Here is a 23,998-nt window from a genome sequence, read left to right as displayed (position 1 = left end):
TATTTATGAAGCTTTGTACAGCAAGCCATCCAGAACGTCTGAGAAACAGCTGCAGTACTGGATAGCCTGGAAATTACCACAAGCAGATTTAATATACATGCTAGGCTTCATAAAGAGGCAAAGACAGAGTTGCCAGGTCATAATAGCAGTCTAAAAGATATTTTGGAAAATACAAGTCTACTCCTTGCACTTGTGTTAGAAAGAGGAAAATCTCCTAACCGTTATCCAGCTACCTTTGATAGCGAATACGTGTGGGCTCAGCTGCAGCCGGATAGGATTACTTTGATGTGATGCATCCTTCAGTTTAGTAGCTCATCAACATTTGCAGTAAAAGGTCACTAAAGAATGCTGATGATCGCATGGAATACACACAATGAACTGCACACACAAGGAGCCAAGACTTCTGGTTGAGGACAGAAAAAGACTACAAATGGATAACAAAAAGGAAGAAGCTTGAACTTGTCTAAGAATATAGATTAGCTCTCTGCTGCTATAGTATTTTGAGCAGACACCACTACCACTATTATTCTGAAAATAAGTTGCACATCCAAAGAAATTGAGTTCTTTCCAATGCTTGCCCTCTTCAGTAGGCCTACATTAACTATGATAACCAATGTTTTTGCAGGGGTCTCCAGGTAGAATCCTATCATTTTGTTATAGAAATTCTCAAATATACTAGTAACTGAAATAGGTGTTGAACAAGTTGAAGGCATTGCAGGAAGCCAAGCCTCCCCACTCCACCAGGGCCAGCAAATGGGTAACAGGTTAATCAAATACAGAAGGATTTTGGTGGACTGGGAGCTGAGCTGACAAGTAGCAATGTCAGCTAAAGTGGACAAATGCAAAAATCACGAGATTGGGAAAGGATATCAAATTGTGGCAATGGAAGCTAAATTATGTTTTTCTACAGGAGCAAGTATGAGAGATTTGGTGGAACAAGATGAATAAGATCACTGAACCAATCATCAGTGCACAGAAACAGTAAAGAGAGCAAGAAAAATCTTGGGCTTTGCAGCAAGAACAATTCTCAGCATATGATTGTGTTTGTGCAGATGGCTCATCTGGTCCCACCGACAATACTGTGTAGAATTCTAATCACATATTATGAGAAAGACATTCATATATTGGAAAGAATGTAGCAAATAAGCTAACTGGGATTAGGCACAGAGTTATGAAGACAAGCTGCAGAATCTGGGAATTTTGACACTAGAGAAAAGGCTCATGGATGATTTTAGAGTATTCAAGATTCTTAAGGGGTATAATAAACATTGTAACAGATTGTACATGGGGACATAAATTTAAACTTGGGTGATGGTGAAAAGCTAGTTTAGATTTAACTACTTGATGTAAAGGGTGGTGAATGCATCAACATTAAAAGGGTTGGATAAATGAAAACTTTGCTAAAGCAGTTGGAGATGCATCATGAACAAAAGCATTTCCTAGCTACTGGAACTGACCAGATTAACTGCAATGGTCTTTTCCAGTCGTGCGAATTCTAAAAAGAAAATTACTTGTTTCTTCTCATACTATTTTTGCATAGAGAATAAATGACCATTTTTAATAGTAAATCTAATGTATAGGAATTATTTGTCATTTCAGTATAGTTACACAATGGAGCAATGTAAATCTGAAATTGCATAAATGGAGTTTCTGCAAACCCAAATAACTGATGCAATCTATTTCATACATTATATATTGGTATGCAGTTTAAATATATATGGTTGAGACAGGTAGGCGAGAAGAAAAAAAAAATCAAACTGTTTTTAATTAACTTTATTTCTGAAGAAAATGTACATAGATGTATTCAAAAATAATGTGCATTTGTAAAAGCTGGTCTTGAAAGAAATAACCCAATACTGGTAGTGCATAGCAATAAAATATATTTTAAAAAGTGTTAAGGTTTTGACATTGGTTATTTGGAACGCACTCAAATTCATTTCCAATATACAAAAAAAAATTCCAATTTCAGTTCCAGCAAGCGTTTTATTTAGAAACAAATACTGAAAACTGAAGCAAGAAATCTGTCCACATATTCCATGTCTAAGCTATTCTTTTGCTACATTTACCAGTCAACTGAAATATTTCAAAATCAGGAATTACTTTATAAACTGCTTAATACAGCAAAGAGCCATTAATGTAAAAATATAACCAAGTTATTAACATTGCATAAATATTTGCTTTTTTTCCCCTTTACACTTTGCTATAAAACAGACATGTTTTCTTCTTCACAAGTAGATGTAGTTTTACAATTAAGGAATAGAAAAATAGAACACTTCTATAATACTGCCCCTTCAATACATCAAAGTCCAAGCAAAGTACTAGTACCTTTGCACATCTGCAGGAATAGTAGAAACCCTACATGGAATACCAAATTCATATTATTGAACTCTATATTCAACAGTATAAATTCTGGCAATGCATAGGTTTTCAATGCTTTACAGCTAATTTAGTCTGTGGAGGAAGAAAACTACTGAATTTATAATTTGGACAGATCATCCAATAAATACACATTTTAAGCATGACAAGCAGAAGACTCTCAAATGTAAGCAGCTACTCGATATATGAGGATACGAAGACTGATTAGGAAACAGCATCTATATAATTTGAAAAAATGCAAATTAATGAGAACAATGTACAAACCTACCTCTTTTTTCATCCATAACTCCTTTCCTTAACATTGGCATCTTCTGTTCTTTTGAAGAGGTGGAAAATAGTGGAAAAAGATTAAATGAGCCTGGAGCAGGCAAGGGCATCTGTTGTCTGCACCTACCCTGATCTTGAGAGCATTCCAAACCTCATCACTCACATTGATTTTTAAACTATGGTGTCATAGAATCTTAGCATCCCATCACAGGAGCAGGAGGAAGCCATTCAGTTCATCATGCTCTTTGAAAGGGCTATCCAATTAGTCCCAATCCCCTCCTTTCTCCATAGCCCTGCAATAACTCTCGACACCTGCCACTTATTGAACTGCCAGCCACACACCACCCAAACATATACAAGACTGTATCCACTCCAGCAGGCTTTATTAGTTAACCACTGTTTCAAGAAACAGATTTGAAAAAAGAATGAATTGAAACAGAAATTGCTGTTATGAATCTTTACAACAATCTTAGCGTATTCCACCACCCCCCCTCCCCCAATCCTGCTTTAGGGCCCTATGAGGAATGCAACAAATAGGTTGCAGCTTCATGGGGTCATTGCAGCATCCTACAGTGATAGAACTCCTAAAAAGCATGAACCTCCAAGTACATCCCAGAAAAATTCTGGTTCACTTTATGGACTTGGAACTCTTATTGGCAATAAAAGCAAAGGGACACCAAATACCTGAATTATTCCAGCTACAATGCTTACTTCACTACATGGTACACACGATACGAAATAAGTGTGTTAAAAGAAAAAAAAAGTACCAAATATGTTCTACATTTTATTACAATTCACTGCATAGAGCACAATCAGGACAGCAAAAAACTAGGAGTCAACTGTTTTTGAATCTAAAAATAGTCTGTTAATCATTCGGTGCTAACTTATCCTCATCATATAGCAAATAGCATTTAGAAGTACAAGTGATTGTCTTTGCCAGAGTCCCCCACACAAACTGTGTGTTAAACAGGGTGTGCGTAATTAGGGCAAATTACAGTTGTTTGAAACAGGTTTACTTTAGCAAAATTCTCAACTTTACCATTATACAATAAATTTATACAACAGTAAAACCCCTCCTTATTGAAGATTTTAGGTCAAAATAGAAAAAGAAAATGTATAAAACATTAGCGCTAAATTCTCAGTAGAGATTCTGAAAGAGTGAATTCAGTTAGTGTTATTTATAGTATCAGGTAAAACCCAATACAGTGCCAGAGCCACTTTACAAACAGTTCAAAAAATGAAAATACTGCTAACTTTCTATAAAAACCTTTAGTATATTCAGGCTTGAATACTTATCTCTTATTCAGATTCCAGAAGATACTACCTCCAACAGTTCCTCTCAAAGTAAATTCACATCATCAACTGAAGTGGTGCATTAGTAAACTGGGCATATGTAAAACATGAAGGTCACAAATAAACTCAGTTTTCGGTCTTTTACTGACATTTAATCCACTATAAAGTCAAGTTATTCCAGTCCCTCGTAGCTTCCATTAAATGTCGTTGACCATGACCCACCCAATCCTCCTGGTTATCAAATATTCGACCACAAAACCAGCAGCTGAATCTAGCCTCAATAGTTTTATTTGAAACAGTTTTCACAATCTGATAATTGTTCTTGCTTGTCTTTTTCAACTTCAATTTCAGTACATATCTTTCTTTCACAGGGCTCACTGGTTTTACCTTTTTACATTGATTGATGAGGAACCCTTTTGCAGCTACTTGCATACTGCTGCAAGGATTCAACAAAGCACCAATTGTTCTTTTTGATAAAACTACCTTGAGTACATTTCCTTTACACTTCTTAATGGTTTTCATGACATTAACCACTTCAGGGACATCTACATCAGGATGATTGAGCACTATCACAGGTTGGTTTCTTCTAGGACATCTAATAAGCTGCCTATGATCAAAAGGCACAAGCCTTAGGGTTTTCACAATTCTACTTATAAATGCCATACTGCTAAATTCAGGAGGTTTGTTTAGTTCTTTCTCTTCTTCAAATTCACTAAGGCTACTGGTTATTGTTTTTGGTGGGTTTTCAGAATTTTCCAACTTGTTTTTTAGTCGTTTGCTATATCTAAAAACAAGCTTTTCATTACATGACTTCCGTGGTTGCCACAGTTCATCCAATTTCTCATTATCCCATCTGCAGTTTGACTTTGTTGCAGATCGCTGTGAAATAACTGAAGGGGCTTTATTAGTATTTCTTTTTTCAGTAGAACGAGTGGATGAACTTCGGAGAGCTGGAGGAATAGGAAGTTTAAGGGAAGCCTGAACACTGATTTGGGGAGAACTGCCATCATTTGCGGTTGTCGATGGTACAGGCTTATTCACTGGTAGCAGGATACATGGCGAGCCACCAGTAAACAATACAGCCGGACTTGGTTGCTGTAAAGGCTTAATTAAGTTTCCTACAGCATCATTGTGAAGCCCCACTGAATTTTTCAGGAATTGGTTGTTCTTCACCCCTGACTCCCCATGAGAGCTTTTAACAAATCGCAATAAAATCTTTTTCTGAAGTGGCCCATTTTCTTCAGACGTAGAACTAGAATTTGACACTGTATCTTCATTATTAACTCCAGGTTTTTTCTGCATAATACACTGAAACACAACAGTTTGTTGGCCTGATACATTTTCTGTATTTGTACTTGTGTGTGTGTTCATACTACCCAAAACAGTCCCTTGCCTAAATGGAAATGACAGTGAATTATTTGATACAGATGATTTAAGATTTTCCAGTGGTTCATTGAACAAATTTGTATCCTGACCATTAATATTTAATGAACCTTTCTCAGCTGTATGGTTGGCATTAGCATTAGATGCAAGCTTTGCATAAGAATGATGATCAAACACTGCAGAAACTGGATCTTTAGGTAAAGGATTGGTGGAAGACAAAATGTTTACTGGTGCGGCCTTCATGCAAGCTACGCTGGAATTACTTGTTAATGAACATGTATTTTGTCTGACTGTGTCAGATACTGGTGTTTGTCCTTGAATATTGACACTTGTACTATCAAATATCTGAGGATTACCACCACAAACAATACTAGCAACTGCACCAAGTGTTCCATTACTGAAAGTAAGTATCAAGCCAGGCCCCTTATCTGTCAGGGAGGCAGCGTTTTTAGTAACAACTTTCGTCTGTGGATCTGATCCCCCAGAAACTACTTGCAGTCTGGATTGTTTTGTCAAATGTAAGGGGATGGCGGAACCTTTCTGCGATGGTTGAATTAAAACTGGCTTAGTGATACCAGCAAGACGTATAGGTCCCAAAAGTGCCACAGGTGCTACAGATGAGTTATTGCTCCCATTAGAAGTACGAATTGCATCCTTTAACAACTGTTGGTTGATTATTTCATCTGAATGAGTCTTTAACAGTGTGTTCAGCTTTACAACATTTGATGGCATGCAACTGTTTGATTCAGGTGGAGATACAGTCTGCAGTGTATTGCTCCCAAGACATTCATCGTTGTTTAAAACACAGCTATTACTTTCAGCATTTAGAGAGTCCAACTGCATTGCCCAAGAGTCTTCCTTAATGGAATAATTATGCAAACCCATTTTGTCTATTGCAGTATGTGTACTGGTCGGTCTCTCTAGAAAACTAGTCAGACTACTTTTGGGACACTGTGGTTCACTGCAAGGATTTTCATTACCAAATATGGAGGTGGCCTTCAATGCATCAAGTAGCAATTGATTTTCTTCAGGAGCCAAGCAACTCATTCCATCTCCAGTCTGTAAAGAGAACACCGATGTGATTCTAGGCATTACCGGGGACACATTGCCATCAGAATCACTAACTTGCTCTTCCAAAAAGTCTTCTGCAGAAATACTAGGATTAATGTTATCTTTGGTATAACAGTCCATCATCTCTACATCCGGTTTACTCAGGCAATTTGTTTGTTCTGAAAATGAATTTGATCTACAGTAATCCAGGATATCTATTTGTGAACCTGTGCTACTGGCAGAAATAGTTTCACCCTCTTCTGTACTTTGAAATTTACCATTTCCCTCTGAGCCAGAGATCCAATCTGTTGAAGAGGACCAATTACTATTACATTTCCTCAGCTCACGTGTCTGCACAGTTGCACAATTTCTAACAGATGGCATTTCATAGGCATTTTTTAACTCCTTTTCACTGACTGTTTTTAATGCTTCAACCTCCACTTCAGATTCACATTTGCCAGATATTAGTATTTCTGCAGCATGTGGATTATTCAAATTATACAAACAATCGTAATTAACTAGGTTGGGTTCCTTTACATTCATGGGACAGACAGTACTTTGTTCTGAAGTAGTTGGGTTTGATACTTCACTACAAGAATTAAGGTTACAGTCAATCACACAATTACTACAGAGCTCATCACATCCTATGTTTACAGTTTCAGCTCCCAGTTCACGTGAGGCAAAAAGGAAACTAGAATTTGATGTAGAACTTGTACATACTGTAGAAGGTGACACAGGGACATTTTTTGATGCCACTAGTTTGCCCTCTGCATCAGATTCTTCATCAACTCTTGCAGAAGGTTGTTCCAGCATTTGCAGAAGTATAGGTGAAGCAAATTCATTGAAACCTGGATTTTGACAGCCAAGCAGCAACTGTGAAGGAACGCCTGAAGACGAAGGTTTGCTGTGAGTTGAAACACCAACTGTTGGAACTTTTCCATTTAATAGACCATATTTTGGAATTATAGAGGCTTCAGAAGCTACAATACATTGCAGTTGTTGAAGACTTGACACATGAATTCCACTAGCTTCCATTTTGTGTGGCTGTCCAGAGCTTGACTCGGCCTTAAAGGAACTTTGCGGAATAACTGACGATTGTGAAACCATTGTCGACTTTGAATTATCACCTTGCACTATTAATACACCTGATTGTTTTGGTGTAGAAATGTTCACCTTAGCATAATTATGAATAAAAGGCAAATGGGTACCTTTTCTGGACTGTAATGAGGTATCACAATCTGACTGAGACATCTTTTTTCCACTGGATGTCTTCTCACTTAAGCATTGTAATCCCTTTGAATCAATCTGGCTGATGGTTGAAGATGCAAATGTCTGAGATGGACAACTGTTCGAAACTGAAGATTTTTCTGAAGTCGGAGTCTTGTTTTGTATAACTTGGTTATCTGGCATAACCTTATTTATTGCAGTTTCAACTAAGTTCAGTGAAGATGTTGGTAATAACAATTTCCCTGTTTGAGATAAGCTCATGGCCACAAACAATGGCTCTAGTATCTTAACCTGAGTAAATTTACCATTTGTTACAGAAGATATCAGAGACACCTGTTGTACAGAAGTCTGCATCTTTGATTCCTCAGAATTGTCCGTTACCATGAATGCGCGAGGTTGACTATTTGACAATATAACAGATTGTGCATCCACACTTGATGTGTTTGCACTGGGTAATCTAACATTTGAATTTCCTGCAGCGTGAGGCAAACGTAGAGAGTCGTCATTACCAGCTTGGGTTTGAGAATTTGAAGCACTTAAGTTTTGTTTGCATGTAGGTATTATCTTTATTACTAAATGTTGTTTGCCACTTACTACTTTGAAGCCCATAATTTGAGCACTATAGTTAGGTGGCACTGATAACTTATTGTTATTTAGCATTACTGGAGGAAGCCCAGGAGGGACCATCTTTCTGGGTATTTGATTAGAACCACTTGTATCTGCTCTCTTCAGTGTAGAGCTAGAAGCAGCTGCTGGCTTTGGCTCCTGAATTTCATCTGTCTTAACATTGATATCTTTAGGACCAACTACTTCTTCATTTAAACATGCAATTACAGCTGCTGGAGACTGTGGTACTGGATGGCTGAGTTTCTTTGTTGTATCATCAGATCTCTTAGCATTACCCTTTGTAGCTACTGAATGCAGGATTTGCCTTTTTTTCCTCCATTGTGCCTTCCGAGAAACCCCATTTTTGTATCTTTTCAGGACAAGTTTCAGACCCACTGAATTCTTCATTTTTCCTTTTTGACATGGACCAATTTCGGTTTTTGAACATCTACCCTCTGCCAGGCCCTTATGGACAGCATTAATGTGTTTTATAATATAGTCTTTACGTGTTGCACCATAGTTGCAATATTGACAGCAAAAAGGAAAAGCTCCAGTGTGTACAACAAGATGTCTTTGAAACTCACCTTTTGTGTAACTTACATGCTCACATTTACCACATTTATACTGAATCACGTCATGTCGGTGAATGTGCTGAATAAATGTGCCTTGATCCTTTGTAGAAAATCGGCACTTTTCACAGCGAAAATTACCATTTACACCATGTTTCCAATTTAAATGCTTTCTTAACTCTTGTAGAGTATACATTTTACCATCATTGCAAACTTCACACTTAAGAAGAGGGGTACGATGCTTCAATCGGTGTTGGCTCAGTGTTTGAAAATCATTAGCAGTAAAATTGCACAACTCACAGGGATATGTAGGTGAGTCTGCTGCATGCAGCTCCTGATAATGTTTCAATAACTGTTTTGGGTTGTATTCAGCACTGTCTTTACATTTTTCACAGTTAAAACGCAAAACCTTTACTAAAACAGCTTTTGCTATCCCCTCTGAAGTTTTAGATGTCCCACCCAATGACTGCTGCACAGAACTGCCCTTGAAAGAAATAACCTGACAATCCACCGGAGCTAGGCTTTCGCTCCTCAAGGATTTCCTTGCTGTCTGACATCTACGTAGTGATGTTTTACTTTGATTTACAAGCAAGCAAGGAGGGATCTTTTTTCTCGCATCCAATCTTGACAGAACAACTTTGGCATTTTTAAGTTTGAATTTCAACTCTTGCCAAGGCTGTTTATTCACAGTCACTGAAGGTCTAGATGAAACTTGTGCACACTTTTGTGCTATAGATACTTTGTCCTTTTGTGAAAAGTTTTCTGTAGGCAAATTTAGATTCTTTCTACAATACCTCTTGCTATTTGCAAAAGTATTTGCTTCATTAACTTGTGAAAAATTTCTCTGGTCAGATTGCATATTTCAGTTTTATGGAATGTTAATCACTGAGCTCGAGAGTCTTGTTGGATGCCTTCTCTCCAATTGCCGCACGTCACAACAAGGCTCAAAATGGTCACATCTTCGTATTTTAGCTCAGACAAAACTGGTCAGGAGATTATTACTCCTCACTGTGATGGTAATTCTGTAAAGTACAAAAAAAAAGGATTTTAAATTCAGCTATTGCACAGAAGACAGACTGATATACTGCAACACAATAATTCTCAAACAGAAGCTACAGTGACATTGTGTAAATCAAACACTTTTGTTGCAATATTCAAAATTAACCAAAACAGTACAAAATACTAAAACTGAACCAGAATTTTTGAAGCTCTGGACCATCAGAAAAAAAAACCTGCAAATGCATATTTAAGCACTACTGGGACATATAGCTAACAAACTAAAAACAAAAAGTCACAAGTTTGGGGTTCAGCATATTCACTTGGATGCAGCAGAGCTGACCTCTTCAGTAAGTGGTCCATGCAACCTTGTTTCAAGAATTCACCCATACATAATTTGTACTGTAGTGTAACAATAGGCCTTGTGATCTGAACTCAATATTGGACCTTTTGCACATATTCTCCCATGTACTTCTCAAATCTTTCTAAAAGGATGCTGAAATATTTCAGTGAGATGAGGCCAGATATAAACGGTTTGGCTGCTTTATTTTACAGGACAAAGTAATATGAATCAAATCTCATCTTAATTCAACTAACCACAGAACTTTCAAAAAACAAGAAAATGAATAAAAATACACTATTCCCATCAGCAGGTTGGTTTAACTTCATCCAGCCAGACTCAGGATTCTGACCAACACTGGACTCAAGTTGAGCAAATTCTCCTTTGCTAGGCCAGGCCTAAATGAAGAACTCAAACAAAAGCAAAATGTTGCTGATGCTGGAAATCTGAAATAAAAGCAGAAAATGCTGGAAACAGTCAGTTGATCAGGCAGCATCTGTGGAGAAAGAGTTAATGTTTCAGGTTGATGACCTTTCATCTGATGTCTGCCCATGTGAATATGGCAAGTGGCGAGAACCAACATGAGGGAAAAACCTTGTCCTCACCAATCCTCCGGTCAAAGATGTATCTGTCCATGACAGTATTGGTAGGAATGACCAGTCAGTCCTCATGGAGATAAAGCCCTGTCTTCACACTGAGGCCACCCTTCATCGTGTCATGTAGCACTACCACCTTGCTAAATGGAAAAGATTCAGAATAGATCTAGCAGCTCAAAACTGGACATCCACGAGGCACTGTGGGCCATCAGCAACAGAATTGTACATCACCACAATCTGTAATCTCATGGCTTGGCATCAAGTCAGAAGATCAACTCTAGTTCAATGCAGAGTGTAGAAGAGGACGCCAGAAGCAGTATCAGGCATACTTAAAATGAGATGCCAACCTGGGGAAGGTACAACACAGGACTACAAGCATACTGAACAGTGGAAGCAGCATGCTGTAGACAGAGCTAAGCAATCCTTTAACCAACAGATCAGATTAAAGCTCTTCTGTCCTGCCATATCCAGTCATGAATGGTGGTGGACAATTAAACAAACAGGAGGAGGAAGCTCGATGAACAGCCCCATCTTCAATGATGGTAGAGCCCAGATCAGTGCAAAAGATAAAGGCTTTGCAACCATATTCAGCCAGAAGTGCCAATTAGATGATCCAGCTCAGCCTCGATCCAAGGTCCCCACAAACACACAAGCCAGTCTTCAGCCAATTCACTTCATGTGATATCAAGAAATGGCTTAGTGCACTGGATACAGCAAAGGCTATGGGCCCTGACAGCAGCCCAGCCACAATGCTGAAGACCCGTGCTCCAGAACATGCTGTTCCAGTACAGTTACTACACTTGCATCTACTCAAGGGTGGAAAACTGCCCAGGTATGTCTGTCCACAAAAAGCAGGGCAAATCCTATCTGTCCAATTATCACCAGTCTACTGTCAATGATGATTCAGCTAGAACCTGCTCAATGATGCTCAGGTTGGATTCTGCCAGGACCACTCAGATGGCAGATAAATTGAACAGGTATTTTGCATCAGTCTTCACTATAAAAGGATACAAGTAACACCCTAGAAATAGCTGTAAATTAGGAAATGGAATGGGCGGGGCGGGGGGGGGGGGGGGGGGTGGTGGAGGAACTCAAGAAAATTTACAATCACTAGGGAAGTGGTACTGAGCAAATTGCTGGAGCTGCAGGCTGACAAGTCCCCGGGTCCTGATGGACTTCATCCTAGGGTCTTAATAGTGAGATAGCTGATGCATTGCTTTTAATTTTCCAAAATTCCCTAGATTCGGGTAAGGTTCCATTAGATTGGAAAATAGCAAACATAACTCCTTTATTCAAAAAGGGAGACAAAAAGCAGGAAACTACAGGCCAGTTAGCTTAACATCTGTCTTTGGGAAAATGTTAGAAGCTATTATTAAAGACGTTATAGCAGTGCACTTAGAAAAATTCAAGGCAGTCAGGCAGAGTCAACATGGTTTTGTGAAAGGGAAATCACGTTTAACTTAATTTATTGGAGTTCTTTGGAGTAACACGTGCTATGAATAAAGGGGAACCGGTGGATTTACTGTACTTAGATTTCCAGAAAGCATTTGATAAAGGTGCCACAAAGGTTATTGCAGAAAATAAAAGCTCATGGTGTAGGGGGGTAACATATTGGCACGGATAGAAGATCGGCTGGCTAACAGGAAACAGAGTAGGCATAAATAAGTCATTTTTTGGTTGGCAAGTTGTAACGAGTGGTGTGCCACAGGGATCAGGGCTACAATTATATTTATACGATTTGGGTGAAGGGACCATAGGTATGGTTCCTAAATTTGCTGATGACACAGACAGGTAGGAAAGTAAGTTGTGAAGAGGACATAAGGAGGCTACAAAGGGATATAGATAGGTGAAGTGAGTGGGAAAAGATCTGGCAAAATGTGAAATTGTCCATTTTGGCAGGAAAAATAAATTATCTAAATGGTGAGAGATCGCAGAGCTGAGATGCAGAGGTATTTGAGTGTCCTAGTGCATGAATCGCAAAAGGTTAGTGTGCAGGTACAGCACATAATTAGGAAAGCTAATAGAATGTTATTGCGAGGGAAATTGAAAACAAAAGTGGAGAGAATATGCCTCAGTCATACAGGGCATTGGTGAGACCACATCTGGAGTACTGTGTACAGTATTGGTCTCCTTATTTAAAGGAAGGATGTAAATGAGTTGGAAGCAGTTCAAAGAAGGTTTACTGGACTTATACCTGGAAAGGGCAGGTTGTCTTATGAGGAAAGGTTGAACAGGCTAGGCTTGTATCTGCTGGAGTTTAGAAGAGTAAGAGGCGACTTGATTGAATCATATAGGATCCAGCGGGGTCTTGACAGGGTGAATGTGGAAAGGATGTTTCCCCTTGTGGGAGAATCTAGAACTAGGGGCCACTGTTTAAAAATAAAAAGGGGTCACCCATTTAAGACAGAAATGAGAATTTTTTTCTACGAGGGTCGTGAGACTTTGGAACATTCTTCCTCAAAAGTCATAGAATCATAGTCAGAGTTATACAGCACAGTAACAGGCCCTTCGGCCCACCGTGTCCACACCAGCCATCAAGCCTATCCATTGTCCAGCACGAGGCATGGACAGAGTGGATAGTCATAAGCTTTTTCCCAGGGTGGAAGAGTCAGTTACTAGGGGACATAGGTTTAAGGTGCGAGGGGCAAAGTTTAGAGGGGATGTGCGAGGCAAGTTTTTTTTTTATTACAGAGGGTGGTGAGTGCCTGGAACTTGCTGCCAGGGGAGGTGGTGGAAGCAGATACGATAGCGACGTTTAAGAGACATCTCGACAAATATATGAATAGGAAGGGAATAGAGGGATATGGGCCCCGGAAGTGCAGAAGGTGTTAGTTTCAGCAGGCATCAAGATCGGCGCAGGCTTGGAGGGCCGAATGGCCTGTTCCTGTGCTGTACTGTTCTTTGTGGCGCATAGCCTTGTATGCTATGGTGTTTCAAGTGCTCAGCTAAATACTTCTTAAATGTTGTAAGGGTTCTTGTCTCTACCATCCTTCAGTGTTCCAGATTCCAACCACCCTCTGGGTGAAAAAATTCTTTCTTCAAATATCCTCTAAACCTCCTGCCCCTTACCTTAAATCCCTGCCCCCTGGTTAGCGACATCCGCTAAGGGAAAAAGTTTCTTCCTATCTATGCCCCTCATTATTTTGTATACCTCAATCAGGTCCCCCTCAGCCTTCTCTGCTCCAAGGAAAACCACCCGAGCCTATCCAGTCTCTCTTCATAGCTGAAATGCCCCAGCCCAGGCAACATCCTGATGGATCTCCTCTGCACCCTCTCCAGTGCAATAAAATCCTTCCTATAGTGTGGCGACCAAAACTGTACACCGTACTCCAGCTGTGGCCTAACTAGCGTTTTATGCAGCTCCATCATAACCTCCCTGCTCTTATATCCTATGCCTCGGCTAAAGACAAATATCCCAAATGCCCTCCTAATCACCTTATCCATCTGTGCTGCTGCCTTCAGTGATTTATGGACAAGTACACCAAGGTCCCTCTGACCCTTTACACTTCCTAGGGTCCTACCATCCTTTGTATATTCCCTTGCCTTGTTAGTCCTCCCAAAACGCATCACCTCACACATCTCAGGATTAAATTCCATCTGTCACTGCTCTGCCCATCTAGATCGTCCTGTAATCTAAGGCTTTCCTATTTACGACACCAATTTTCGTGTCATCTGTGAACTTACCAATCATACCTCCTATATTCACGTCTAAATCATTAATAAACACTACAAACATGAAGGGTCCCAGCACTGATCCCTGTGATACACCACTGGTCACAGGCTTCCAAATTGCAAAAACAACCCTCGACCATCACCCTCTGCCTCCTGCCACTAAGCCAATTTTGGATCCAATTTGCCAAATTGCCCTGGATCCCATGGGCTCTTACCTTCTTAACCAATCTCCCATGCGGGACCTTATCAAAAGCCTTACTGAAGTCCACGTAGACTACATCAACTGCTTTACCCTCACATACCTAATCACCTCAAAAAATTCAAGTTTGTTAGACATGCTCTCACCCTGACAAAGCCATGCTGACTATCCTTGATTAATTCTTGCCTCTCCAAGTGGAAATTAACCCCATCCCTCATAATTTTTTCCAATATTTTCCCTACCACTGGTGTTAGACTCACTGGCCTGTAATTACCTGGTTTATCCCTGCTACGCTTCTTGAATAATGATACCACATTCGCTGTCCTCCAGCAATTCATCTGTGGCCAGAAAGGATCTTAAAATGTGCCACAGCCCCTGCTATCCCCTCCCTTGCCTCACATAGCAGCCCGGGATACATCTCATCTGGGCCTGGAGATTTATCCACTTTTAAGCCCGCTAAAACCTCCTCCCTTTCAATGCCAATATGTTCAAGTATATCACAATCCCCCTCCCTGATCTCTACACCTACATCATCATTCTCCATAGTGAACACTGATGAAAAAGTAATAATTTAAAACTTCACATACATCCTCCAGCTCCACACACACATTGCCTGGTTATCCTCTTGCTCTTATTATACTTATAAAAACACCATGGGATTTTCCTTTAGCTTGCCCAGTGTTTTTACATGCCCCCTCTTCACTCTCCTAATTACTTTTTTTTTTATATAAGTACCACCCTCCACCCTTTCTAGACTCCTCTAGGGCCTTTGCTGTTCTCAGCCCTCTGAATCTGCAGTGCAAACAGAGTCTTTGAATATTTTTAAAGCAGAGGTAGATAGATTCTTGGTAAGCAAGGGGGTGAAAGGTTATTGGGGTAGGCAGGAATGTGGAGTTGAGGTTACAATCAGATCAGCCATGACCTTGTTGAATGGCGCAGCAGGCTCAAGGGGCCAACTCCTGCTCCTAATTCGCATGTTCACTCGGCTCCAGATTTCATTACAGCCTTGGTCCAAAAAAAAAAAAAATTGAATTCATAGGTGATGTGAGAGTCAGACATCAAAAGCAACATTTGACAGTGTGGCAAAGATAACTAATAAACTTAAAGTTAATGGGAATTGGGGGAAAACTGGCTAGAGTAATGGCTGCCTAGCACAAAAGGATAAATGATTGTGGTTGCTTGAGGCCAATCCTCTCAACCCAAGACATCAATGAATGACTTCCCCAGGATAGTGTCTGAGGCCCAAACATCTTCAGCTGCTTCAATGACCTTCCCTCCATCATAAAAGGTCAGAAGTGGAGATATTCGCTAATGATTGCGCAGTGTGCAGTTCCATCTGCAACTCCTCACAGGAATGAAGGCATCCGCACCCACATGCAAAATGACCTGGACAACATTCAGGCTTGGGCTGATAAGTGGCAAGTAACATTTGCGCCACATAAGTGCCAGGTAATGACCATCTCCAACAAGAGAGAATCTAACCACCTTCCCTTGACATTCAATGACATTACCATCAACATATCTACCACCATCATCCTGGGGGTCAGCACTGACTAGAAACTGAACAAGCCCCATAAATACTGTGGCTACTAGAACAGGTCATAAAAGAGAAGCATTCTGCAGTGATCAACATACCTTTTGATTCCCAGAAGCCTGTCCACCATTTACAAGAAGGTAAAAGTCAGGAGTGTGATGGAATACTTTGCCTGGATGAGCGCAGCTCCAACACTCAGGTCGACAACAGCAAGGACAAAGCAGCCCATTTGATTGGCACCACATTCACCCTCTCCACCACTGGTGCACCGTGGCTACAGTGTGTACATCTACAAGATTCACTGCAGCAACTTGCCAAAGCGGCGGACAGCTATTCCCAAACCTGCAACTCCGACTACCTAAAAAGACAAGGCCAGCAGGTGCATGTGCCCATCACCACCTACAAGACTTGGAAATATAAATTGCTGTTCTTGCATCGTTGCTAGGTCAAAATCCTGGAACTCCCTAACAGCACTGTGGGAGTGTCTTCATCACAGACTATAGTTGTTCAAAAAGGCAGTTCATCGCCACCTTCAAGGGCAATTAAGGACAGCAATATATGCTGGCCTTACAAGTAACATTCACATTCCATGAATAAATAAAAAAAGGAACCATGGGCTTTGCATGAGACAAAAGTCTCTAAACCTCAAAATTCCATAAAACTTGTTTATCTGGCCTTTATACACATCTTAAGTGCCTGTTCCATTAACAAAATAAACCCTTTAAAGCTGATTTTTTTTTTAAAGTACTATTAGACACAACTCATTCCTAAATTCTTCCAATGAAGATAAATCCTTTCCGCGAAGACCGGAAAGGATTAAAAAAAAACATAGAAGATGTGGGTAGAAAGCAAAATAATTTTTATATTTGTTATTAAATCTCCCATAGCGCTGCAAGAGGGTTCAAGACTTGTACAATCTGTGTTGTTACAACCTAGGTGGCAGGAGTGCACTGTTTATTCTAGTTCCACTTCTCCACAGGTGACAACATATATTGAAATTTTTTCCCACTTACTGATATGGTCATAGACTCTATTGTTATCCCAGAATAAAACACACCAACCAAGTTTCTTTTTATAATAAACAGAATTTTGTTCTTTATTAAACAAGTCTTAACCAGTAATGAAGTAAAGCATGAACACAGATTGAAATATTAATGTTCCCTTTTTACCTTAGCCCCTCACACTCATACACCAGTTAGCCAGAAAAAAAGGGATTTTTGTTTTTAAGAGCTCGATTAGACCAAAAAAAAAACACGGGCTGAATACTTGCTCATTCTTGAAAACAGCGGATGAGATATGTTGTGTTCCAAAACTGGCACACAGTCTGGCCTCTGAGTACACGAAGACAGGCTGAGATCTTTTAAAGCAGCACTTTTCAGGCGACGTTGAGAATTAATTTAGCAGGTTTTTTTTCAAAAGACAGGAGACGAGATGAGTTGACACAGTGGACTTCTCAGGGTTTTTTGGAGGGGTGCTGGAAAGTAGAACTGGGTTGTGGCCTTCTCTTCTCTCCCTTTTTGTACAGTTCAACCCCAACTCAAAACAATTCAAAAGCAAAACCAACAACAGGAGGTCAACCTTTTGACCGCCATCAATCTTGACCTGTCACTTCTTCGTAAACAATTGCTCCAGGCGTCCAAAGTTCCGTTGTTTATTGAGCTTGAAGTCAGGTGGTTTCCCTCACAAGACCTCAGTGCCCCTTTTTAAAAAAAAAAAATATTTCCAGGGACTGTTTTGCAAATTCAAGTGGCCTTTACACAACCCCCTTTGAAAACCCCAAAATTTAATATTTTTACATTTAATCTTTCAAAAATGAATCCTCAAAAAATTAAAACAGAGGCACTTTCGTAACATCTGGAAAAATGTTCTGTGTTCCCAAACAAACTGATGGCATTATACTGTAAAACAATGCACAACAGAAGCTGCTACTATAATAGCACAATTAAAAAAGCAGCCGCTAGATTATAAAACAAAGCAGGTTATTGTTTTGTTACAGTTTGCAATCATAGCTGGAAAAATTAAGCTACACAGGTAAACAGAAATCACAGATACAGCAACTCATTTAAAAGCAAAGTTTACTATAAACAATGCTGAGCAGGAAAGGAAGCATTGAATTAATAAGAGTGCCAACTACCACTAATCAGCTAGGGGGCAGAAAGTGGACAGAACATCAAACTAATGGAGAACGTGACATCAGTAGATCGCTCCTGCCTGCTTAACTAACCCCCATCTATCTCTCGCTCTTTCACATACACTTTCTCCCCAAAAACATCTTCACTTGATCTTTCCTGTGTCATTCATCCCTCTCTCCCACCCTCACAAAATACAGACGTACAACTTAGGAACCACCCTCAACATTTTGTTCTTTTTCTCATCGTTCCTATGCAACTGGAACACTGTTACTCTGCCACAATGTTGCCAACACTAGCACCCACACTCCACAACTATGCCATGGTGCTACTTAGCTGAACCCACTCTATCTAGTTGTGCTAAATACTGGATATCCAATTCCAACAGATACCCCTCAAAAACCTTATGTATTCTCAGCTTTATGGCTAGTAACGAATGGAAATTACACAGGTATTACATAGCTAAAAAAGGACATAACTTGAATAAAAACTGGCTGCTCTAATCAGAAGCCCTCTCTCCTAACTAAAACAGAGACTAATTCGGACTAAAACTAATTCAGCATCCTCATCTCCTCGATAGTCAGATGCATAAGTATGCATCGAAGAAAGCATGCAATCTACCACAGTAACCATCTGGCCTTCGCCATGAACCAAGACCTCGGACAGTCAAAGTGAACATGAAATCCTCCATATTTTTCCTACCCCTTCACACAACAGAGATAGTGGCCCCTTTTACCAAGATACAGCAAAAACTCCATTCAATAAAATTAGAAACAACTTCTCCCTTGTCCCAGCCCCTTAGCACCACCTTCCACCGAGCCAACAACCACGTAATGTTCTGCGTAACAGAGATAGAATTCAGCCCAGCCCAGAGGAAAATTGGCTCTAGGACACTACCTCACACAATTACCCTCCTCTGCATTTCCAACTCAATTCAGTTATCCTTTCACTTTCTAACCTGTTCGATTTGAATAATGGACTTTGAATATATTGTATGGTAGCATAACAAATATGCTGTATTGGTCTTTTTCTTTCAATTAATAATAATTACACACCAAATCAAAATCTCATTCTAGAAATCAGCAAAGCTAGTCAAAGTTAGAGGGTGACTGGCACTCATACACCTCCGAGCATCTGGCCGAGAGGATGCAAATGCTGAGGTCACTCCCAACCCAGTCAGCTGGAAAAAAAAACAGGAAAATGCATGTTTTAAATATGATAGGGTACTTCAACCGTAGTATTTTCAGGATTAAAGTTTTTTCAGAATTCAGTAGCATTTTTTTGTACAGATATTCAACTTCAAATGCTAATCATGATCAACTGTTGGTTTTATTCATCACATCATTTATGACCAATTAAGAGCAAACAAGTATAAACCATCTTTCATATGAGGGGTCTTTGTGCCCACTTTCAACTGAAACAGCATGCTTAAGAACTCAAGAACACAAGAAATAGAAGCAGGAGTAGACCATAAAGCCTGTCGAGCCTGCTCCGCCATTCAACATGATCATGACTGATCTCGGGCTTCCACTCCACTATCCCACCTGCTCGCCATATCCCTTGATTCCGAGACACCAAAAATCTGTCTATCTCAGCCTTAAGTATACTCAACGATTGCACATCCACAACCCTCTGGGGGTAGAGAATTCCAAAGATTCAAACCTTTTTTGAGTGAAGAAGTTTCTCCTCATCGCAGTCCGACATGATCGGCCCCTTATCCTGAAACTGTGCCCCATTGTTCTAGATTCCTCAGCTGCAGAAACAAGGTCTTAGTATCTACCCTGTCAAGCCCTACACAATCTTGAATGTTTCAGCGAGATCCTCTCACTCTTCTAAACTCCAGGGACTGTAGATCCAATCTACTCAGATTACCATAGGACAACCCTCTGATCCCAGGAACCAATCAAGTGAACCTTCGCTATACTGCCACCTATGCAAATATGGAGACTAAAATTGCAGACAGTATTCCAGGTGTGGTCGCACCAAAGCCCCATACAATTATAGCAAGACTTCTTCATTTTTGTACTCCAATCCCCCTGCAATAAAGGCCAACATGCCATTTGCTTTCCTAATTGAATCTGTATGCTAACTTTTTGGTGTTCCTTGTAAATGTTCAGAGAGGCTTGGGTGTACTTCTACAAGTTTCACACCTTTAAAAAAAAAAATTCTGCTTTTCTAATGACCAAAATGAATAACCTCACGTTGCCGCATTATACTTCATCTGCCACCTTGTTGCCCACTTACTTAACCATCTATACCCCTCTGCAGCCTCTGTGTCCTCCTCAGCGCTTACATTCCCACCTAGCTTTGTATCAAAGTTGGATACATTACTCTGTCTCTTTGTCCAAGTAATTAATATAGATTGTAAATAGCTGATATTTCTTGTGGATCACTATACATTCAGGCAAGTAGGGAATAAGGAAGGTGAAATTGTTAACATTGAAACTTTTTATTATCTATGAACAATGTTTAAAAATGAAAAACAGAATATTGCATTACTGGTTGCTTCTTGCCAAATAAAGACTGCCCTCAGGCTTGGCATATGCCATCACATAGCAGCGATTCCTCTTATTGTACTATAATGGAAGTATTCGGCAAGGTGCTGTCAGACAGCCATTAAGGGAAGTCCCACAACAAAGTGAACGTGAAACCAGGAATGAGCAACAATTTTTCAGGCTCCACATTTTAAAACTGTCTAAAGCAGCCAAGTATATTAGAGGTTTAAGTTTGACATATACATGTCCTCAATAGATCCACAATTATCTACTGTCCAAAGCAATTTTCATTATTTTTGTAACACCAAAACTAGATTTAAACAAAATGATCAATTCATTTTTTGATTGAAGAATTTCTTTTCACAATCCTCAAGCAGAACTATGAATCAAGATATTCCTTATTATCCTATTACTTGCCTTGAGAGAAAACAGCAGGTTTCAAACTCAGATGTGCAGCTTGACACTGATTTTAAGAGTAGACAACATGCCTGTTTTGAGTACAATTCTTCTTCAGAATTAATGAAAGTGAGAATGTTTTTCAGCTAGAAGAAACATTATAAAAAAAAAGGATTAAATTTGTGGGTTAGATATTTTACCCAGCCGATGGGTTGAAAATCCTACCCACAGGTTTATTCTAAGCAAGTATTTTTAGACCATTTCCCACACAAATTTTAAATGCTTCACGTGAGATAGCTCTTTACATGCAGTGAGCCTCTGCAGCTTCAATTTCAGAAAAAAATTGTTGCTCCATTGAGAATCCTTGAATAAAACATCTGAGTGCTATTTTCATGAAAATTTATAAAAACTTTGTCATTTGAAGAGGCAGTCATATACTGGTGAGTTGTCAAGCAATCCCAATTTTTGAACCAACCTGAAGCATTCAAAACTGTCACATCAGCAACCTGAAAACAAACATTTCAGGCTGCAACTGATGTAGAAATGCACTTACACTTTTTATACTACTTAGTGGCATAACAAACTGAACAATGACAACTTGCATTTAGATAGCCAGAAAAAGGAGATATTAGGGCAGATAATGAAAAGCTTAGTGAAAGAGGTAGGTTTTAAAAGGAGGAAAGAGAAGCAGAGTGGTTTATAGAGGGAATTCCAAAGCTAAAGGCCATCGCAGCTGAAGGCACAGTCGCCAATGGTGGGGATGCAAAGGTCAGAATTGGAGAAGTGCGGATATCTTGGGGGATTGAAGGGCTGGAGGAGGCTACAAAGATAGGGAGGGTCAAGGTCATGGAGGGATTTGAAAATAAAGATGAGAATTTTAAAATTAAGGCATTGCACAACCAGAAATCAATGTAGATCAGTGAGCACGGTGGGGGGGGGTGGGGTGATGGGTCTTGGTGTGAGTAGGATGCGGGCAAGAGAGCATAAGTTTATGGAGGGTGGAAGATGGGAGGCCAGGCAGCACTGCATTGGAATAGTCAAGTCCACAAATAACAAAGACACCAACGCGTGGAATAAAGGAGTTTGGAACGAAGATTTGAATTGCTTACTGAGTTCCTGATCTCAGACGTACACAATGGGAATTCTAGGAATTGAGAGAATAAAAGTATGGAGGAATGAAAGAGGGTGAAAATTCTCACACCCTACTAAGTAACCAAGGTAACACTGAATCAAGGCATCGTGTAGTGGCTTTAAACTGTAGGGAAAAAAAGGTTGCTCTTAAAATTATCCAAGTCTGTCAAGGCTAACTTCCAGTAGTAACTGTCTTTTTTTGGGAAGGGGAGGGAAAGAAAGTGTAACCTCATTGACTCTTTAGAAGAATTCCCAGACTACTCATTTCAATAAATTTGTAAATTCTTATGCCACTTTGTTAGAAAAAATAGTGATGGCAATGGCACAAGTTCCAATATATAACATTTTAACTATCTTAAAATATTAACCAATAATGGTGATAAAGTACCAAATCTTTAGGTTTTTGCATTATCTACAAAAGTAGTGGACACATAACATTCATAAACACTACATAAATGCCGTATTGTCATAAACAATGTCAAAATGTGGGTCCCTGGCGTAAATTAATCGAGTTACAAAACTATCAGCATATTAATACTGAATTCGTGAAAACTCAGCAATTTATCACAAAAAACATTTTAAATGTCTATATGTAGGTCATATGCATATATGCAGCCTTGGCTACAGGTTACACGTGTCGCATACAAACGACCAACGAGTTAAAAAAAAATTTAAACGGAAACAATTTCAAGGTGAATAAGTACAATTCAGATTCATCTACTTACATGACTACCACACTATTTAGCGGTGACTGTTTTGAAAGTTCTCCACTGGCCTACAACGGAAAATTAAGTACTCTAAACATTATGTTCTTGCAATTAAAGAATCCTGACTTATTTTTACTGTACTTGATTTAAGGCCGAAAATCACGAATAGAAATCTATTTGTGCCCACCGTCAAAATGGCGGACGTATACACTAACGCGGAAGAAAATAAATGGTTGATATATTTCCTTTTAATCAAACATTTTAAACAAAAAACATCGTCTTAAAATACAACAGCGACGCAAAAGCACTTCACCGTCCACCTGACTACAAGCCTCCACGTAGCTACAGTTTCCGACAGTTTGTCGGCTGCACTATTTACTCTCAGCCCGAAAATGTCCTCCGCCCGCGACTAGTGGAAGTGAGCCGACATTTTCTTCAGTCTTTAGCAGTTGCAATGAAATTCTTGGAGGAAAAACAGCCGCAATTGTTGCGAGGCAGGCATTAAAAATGCAGGAACCTCATTTGTGAATCATTTTGTTGAGTGCTGTTTTTTAAAAAAAAATTTTGCAAAACTCTTACCATTTTGGAATGTAATGTGCAGGTCACTATTAGCCGCCATGACAGTCACATCCGGGCATTGTGCTGCTGCTGTGGAGATACCGAGTTCGTGCGACCGGGCAGCGGGCCGGCGGAAGGAGAAGAAGGTGCTGGGGCTGGCGGTTGATAGTACCTTACAGGCAACTTCCGTCGTATTTGCTGCCAAAGCGTCTTCCTGTTTAAATATTGCACACTGACCGCAATTTAGAGTCAAACCTGAAACAGCAGCAAGTGGAAAACTATTCCATTTTTGATCAGACTGAATGATCACGAGTCACAAGGCCTTCTGATTCACATGCAAACATCATTTTCTTTTTATAAAATGGAGCCCCATTTATTTTCCATCGGCAACAAACTCCATGCAAAATATAGCCTGATGTGCGTTATTTTAAAAAAGATGAATCGTATGCCCTCTTTTATTTACAGATGAATATG

The 23,998-nt window shown here is 39.7% G+C and overlaps 1 protein-coding gene across 6 annotated transcripts; it reads right to left on the bottom strand.

Moving 5' to 3' along the window:
- Window positions 1-1,787: 1,787 nt before the first annotated feature.
- LOC137380596 (zinc finger protein 518A) lies at window positions 1,788-23,701 on the bottom strand. 6 transcript variants are annotated; one of them, XM_068052655.1, is made up of 4 exons: window positions 23,546-23,701; window positions 22,985-23,034; window positions 21,150-21,274; window positions 1,788-9,793 (listed from the first exon to the last, which is right to left on the bottom strand). In XM_068052655.1, exon 4 carries the CDS (start codon window positions 9,628-9,630, stop codon window positions 4,096-4,098), a length of 5,535 nt encoding a protein of 1,844 aa, XP_067908756.1. In that variant the 5' UTR covers window positions 9,631-9,793; window positions 21,150-21,274; window positions 22,985-23,034; window positions 23,546-23,701; the 3' UTR covers window positions 1,788-4,095. The 6 variants fall into 6 exon arrangements, with proteins under 6 accessions (XP_067908756.1, XP_067908760.1, XP_067908757.1 ...); XM_068052659.1 differs by lacking the exon at window positions 21,150-21,274; XM_068052656.1 differs by lacking the exon at window positions 22,985-23,034.
- Between the last annotated feature and the right edge of the window lie 297 nt (window positions 23,702-23,998).

This window comes from Heterodontus francisci, chromosome 20, assembly GCF_036365525.1.
Source record: "Heterodontus francisci isolate sHetFra1 chromosome 20, sHetFra1.hap1, whole genome shotgun sequence".
Taxonomy (NCBI): Eukaryota; Metazoa; Chordata; class Chondrichthyes; order Heterodontiformes; family Heterodontidae; genus Heterodontus; species Heterodontus francisci.
Note: the sequence above shows the minus strand (reverse complement) of the source record. Positions and strands in the feature narration are given on the sequence as shown.

What these genes read in the sequence shown, in the direction of transcription:
- LOC137380596 (XM_068052655.1), bottom strand. Translation starts at nt 9,630, where the DNA reads ATGCAATCTGACCAGAGAAATTTTTCACAAGTTAATGAAGCAAATACT.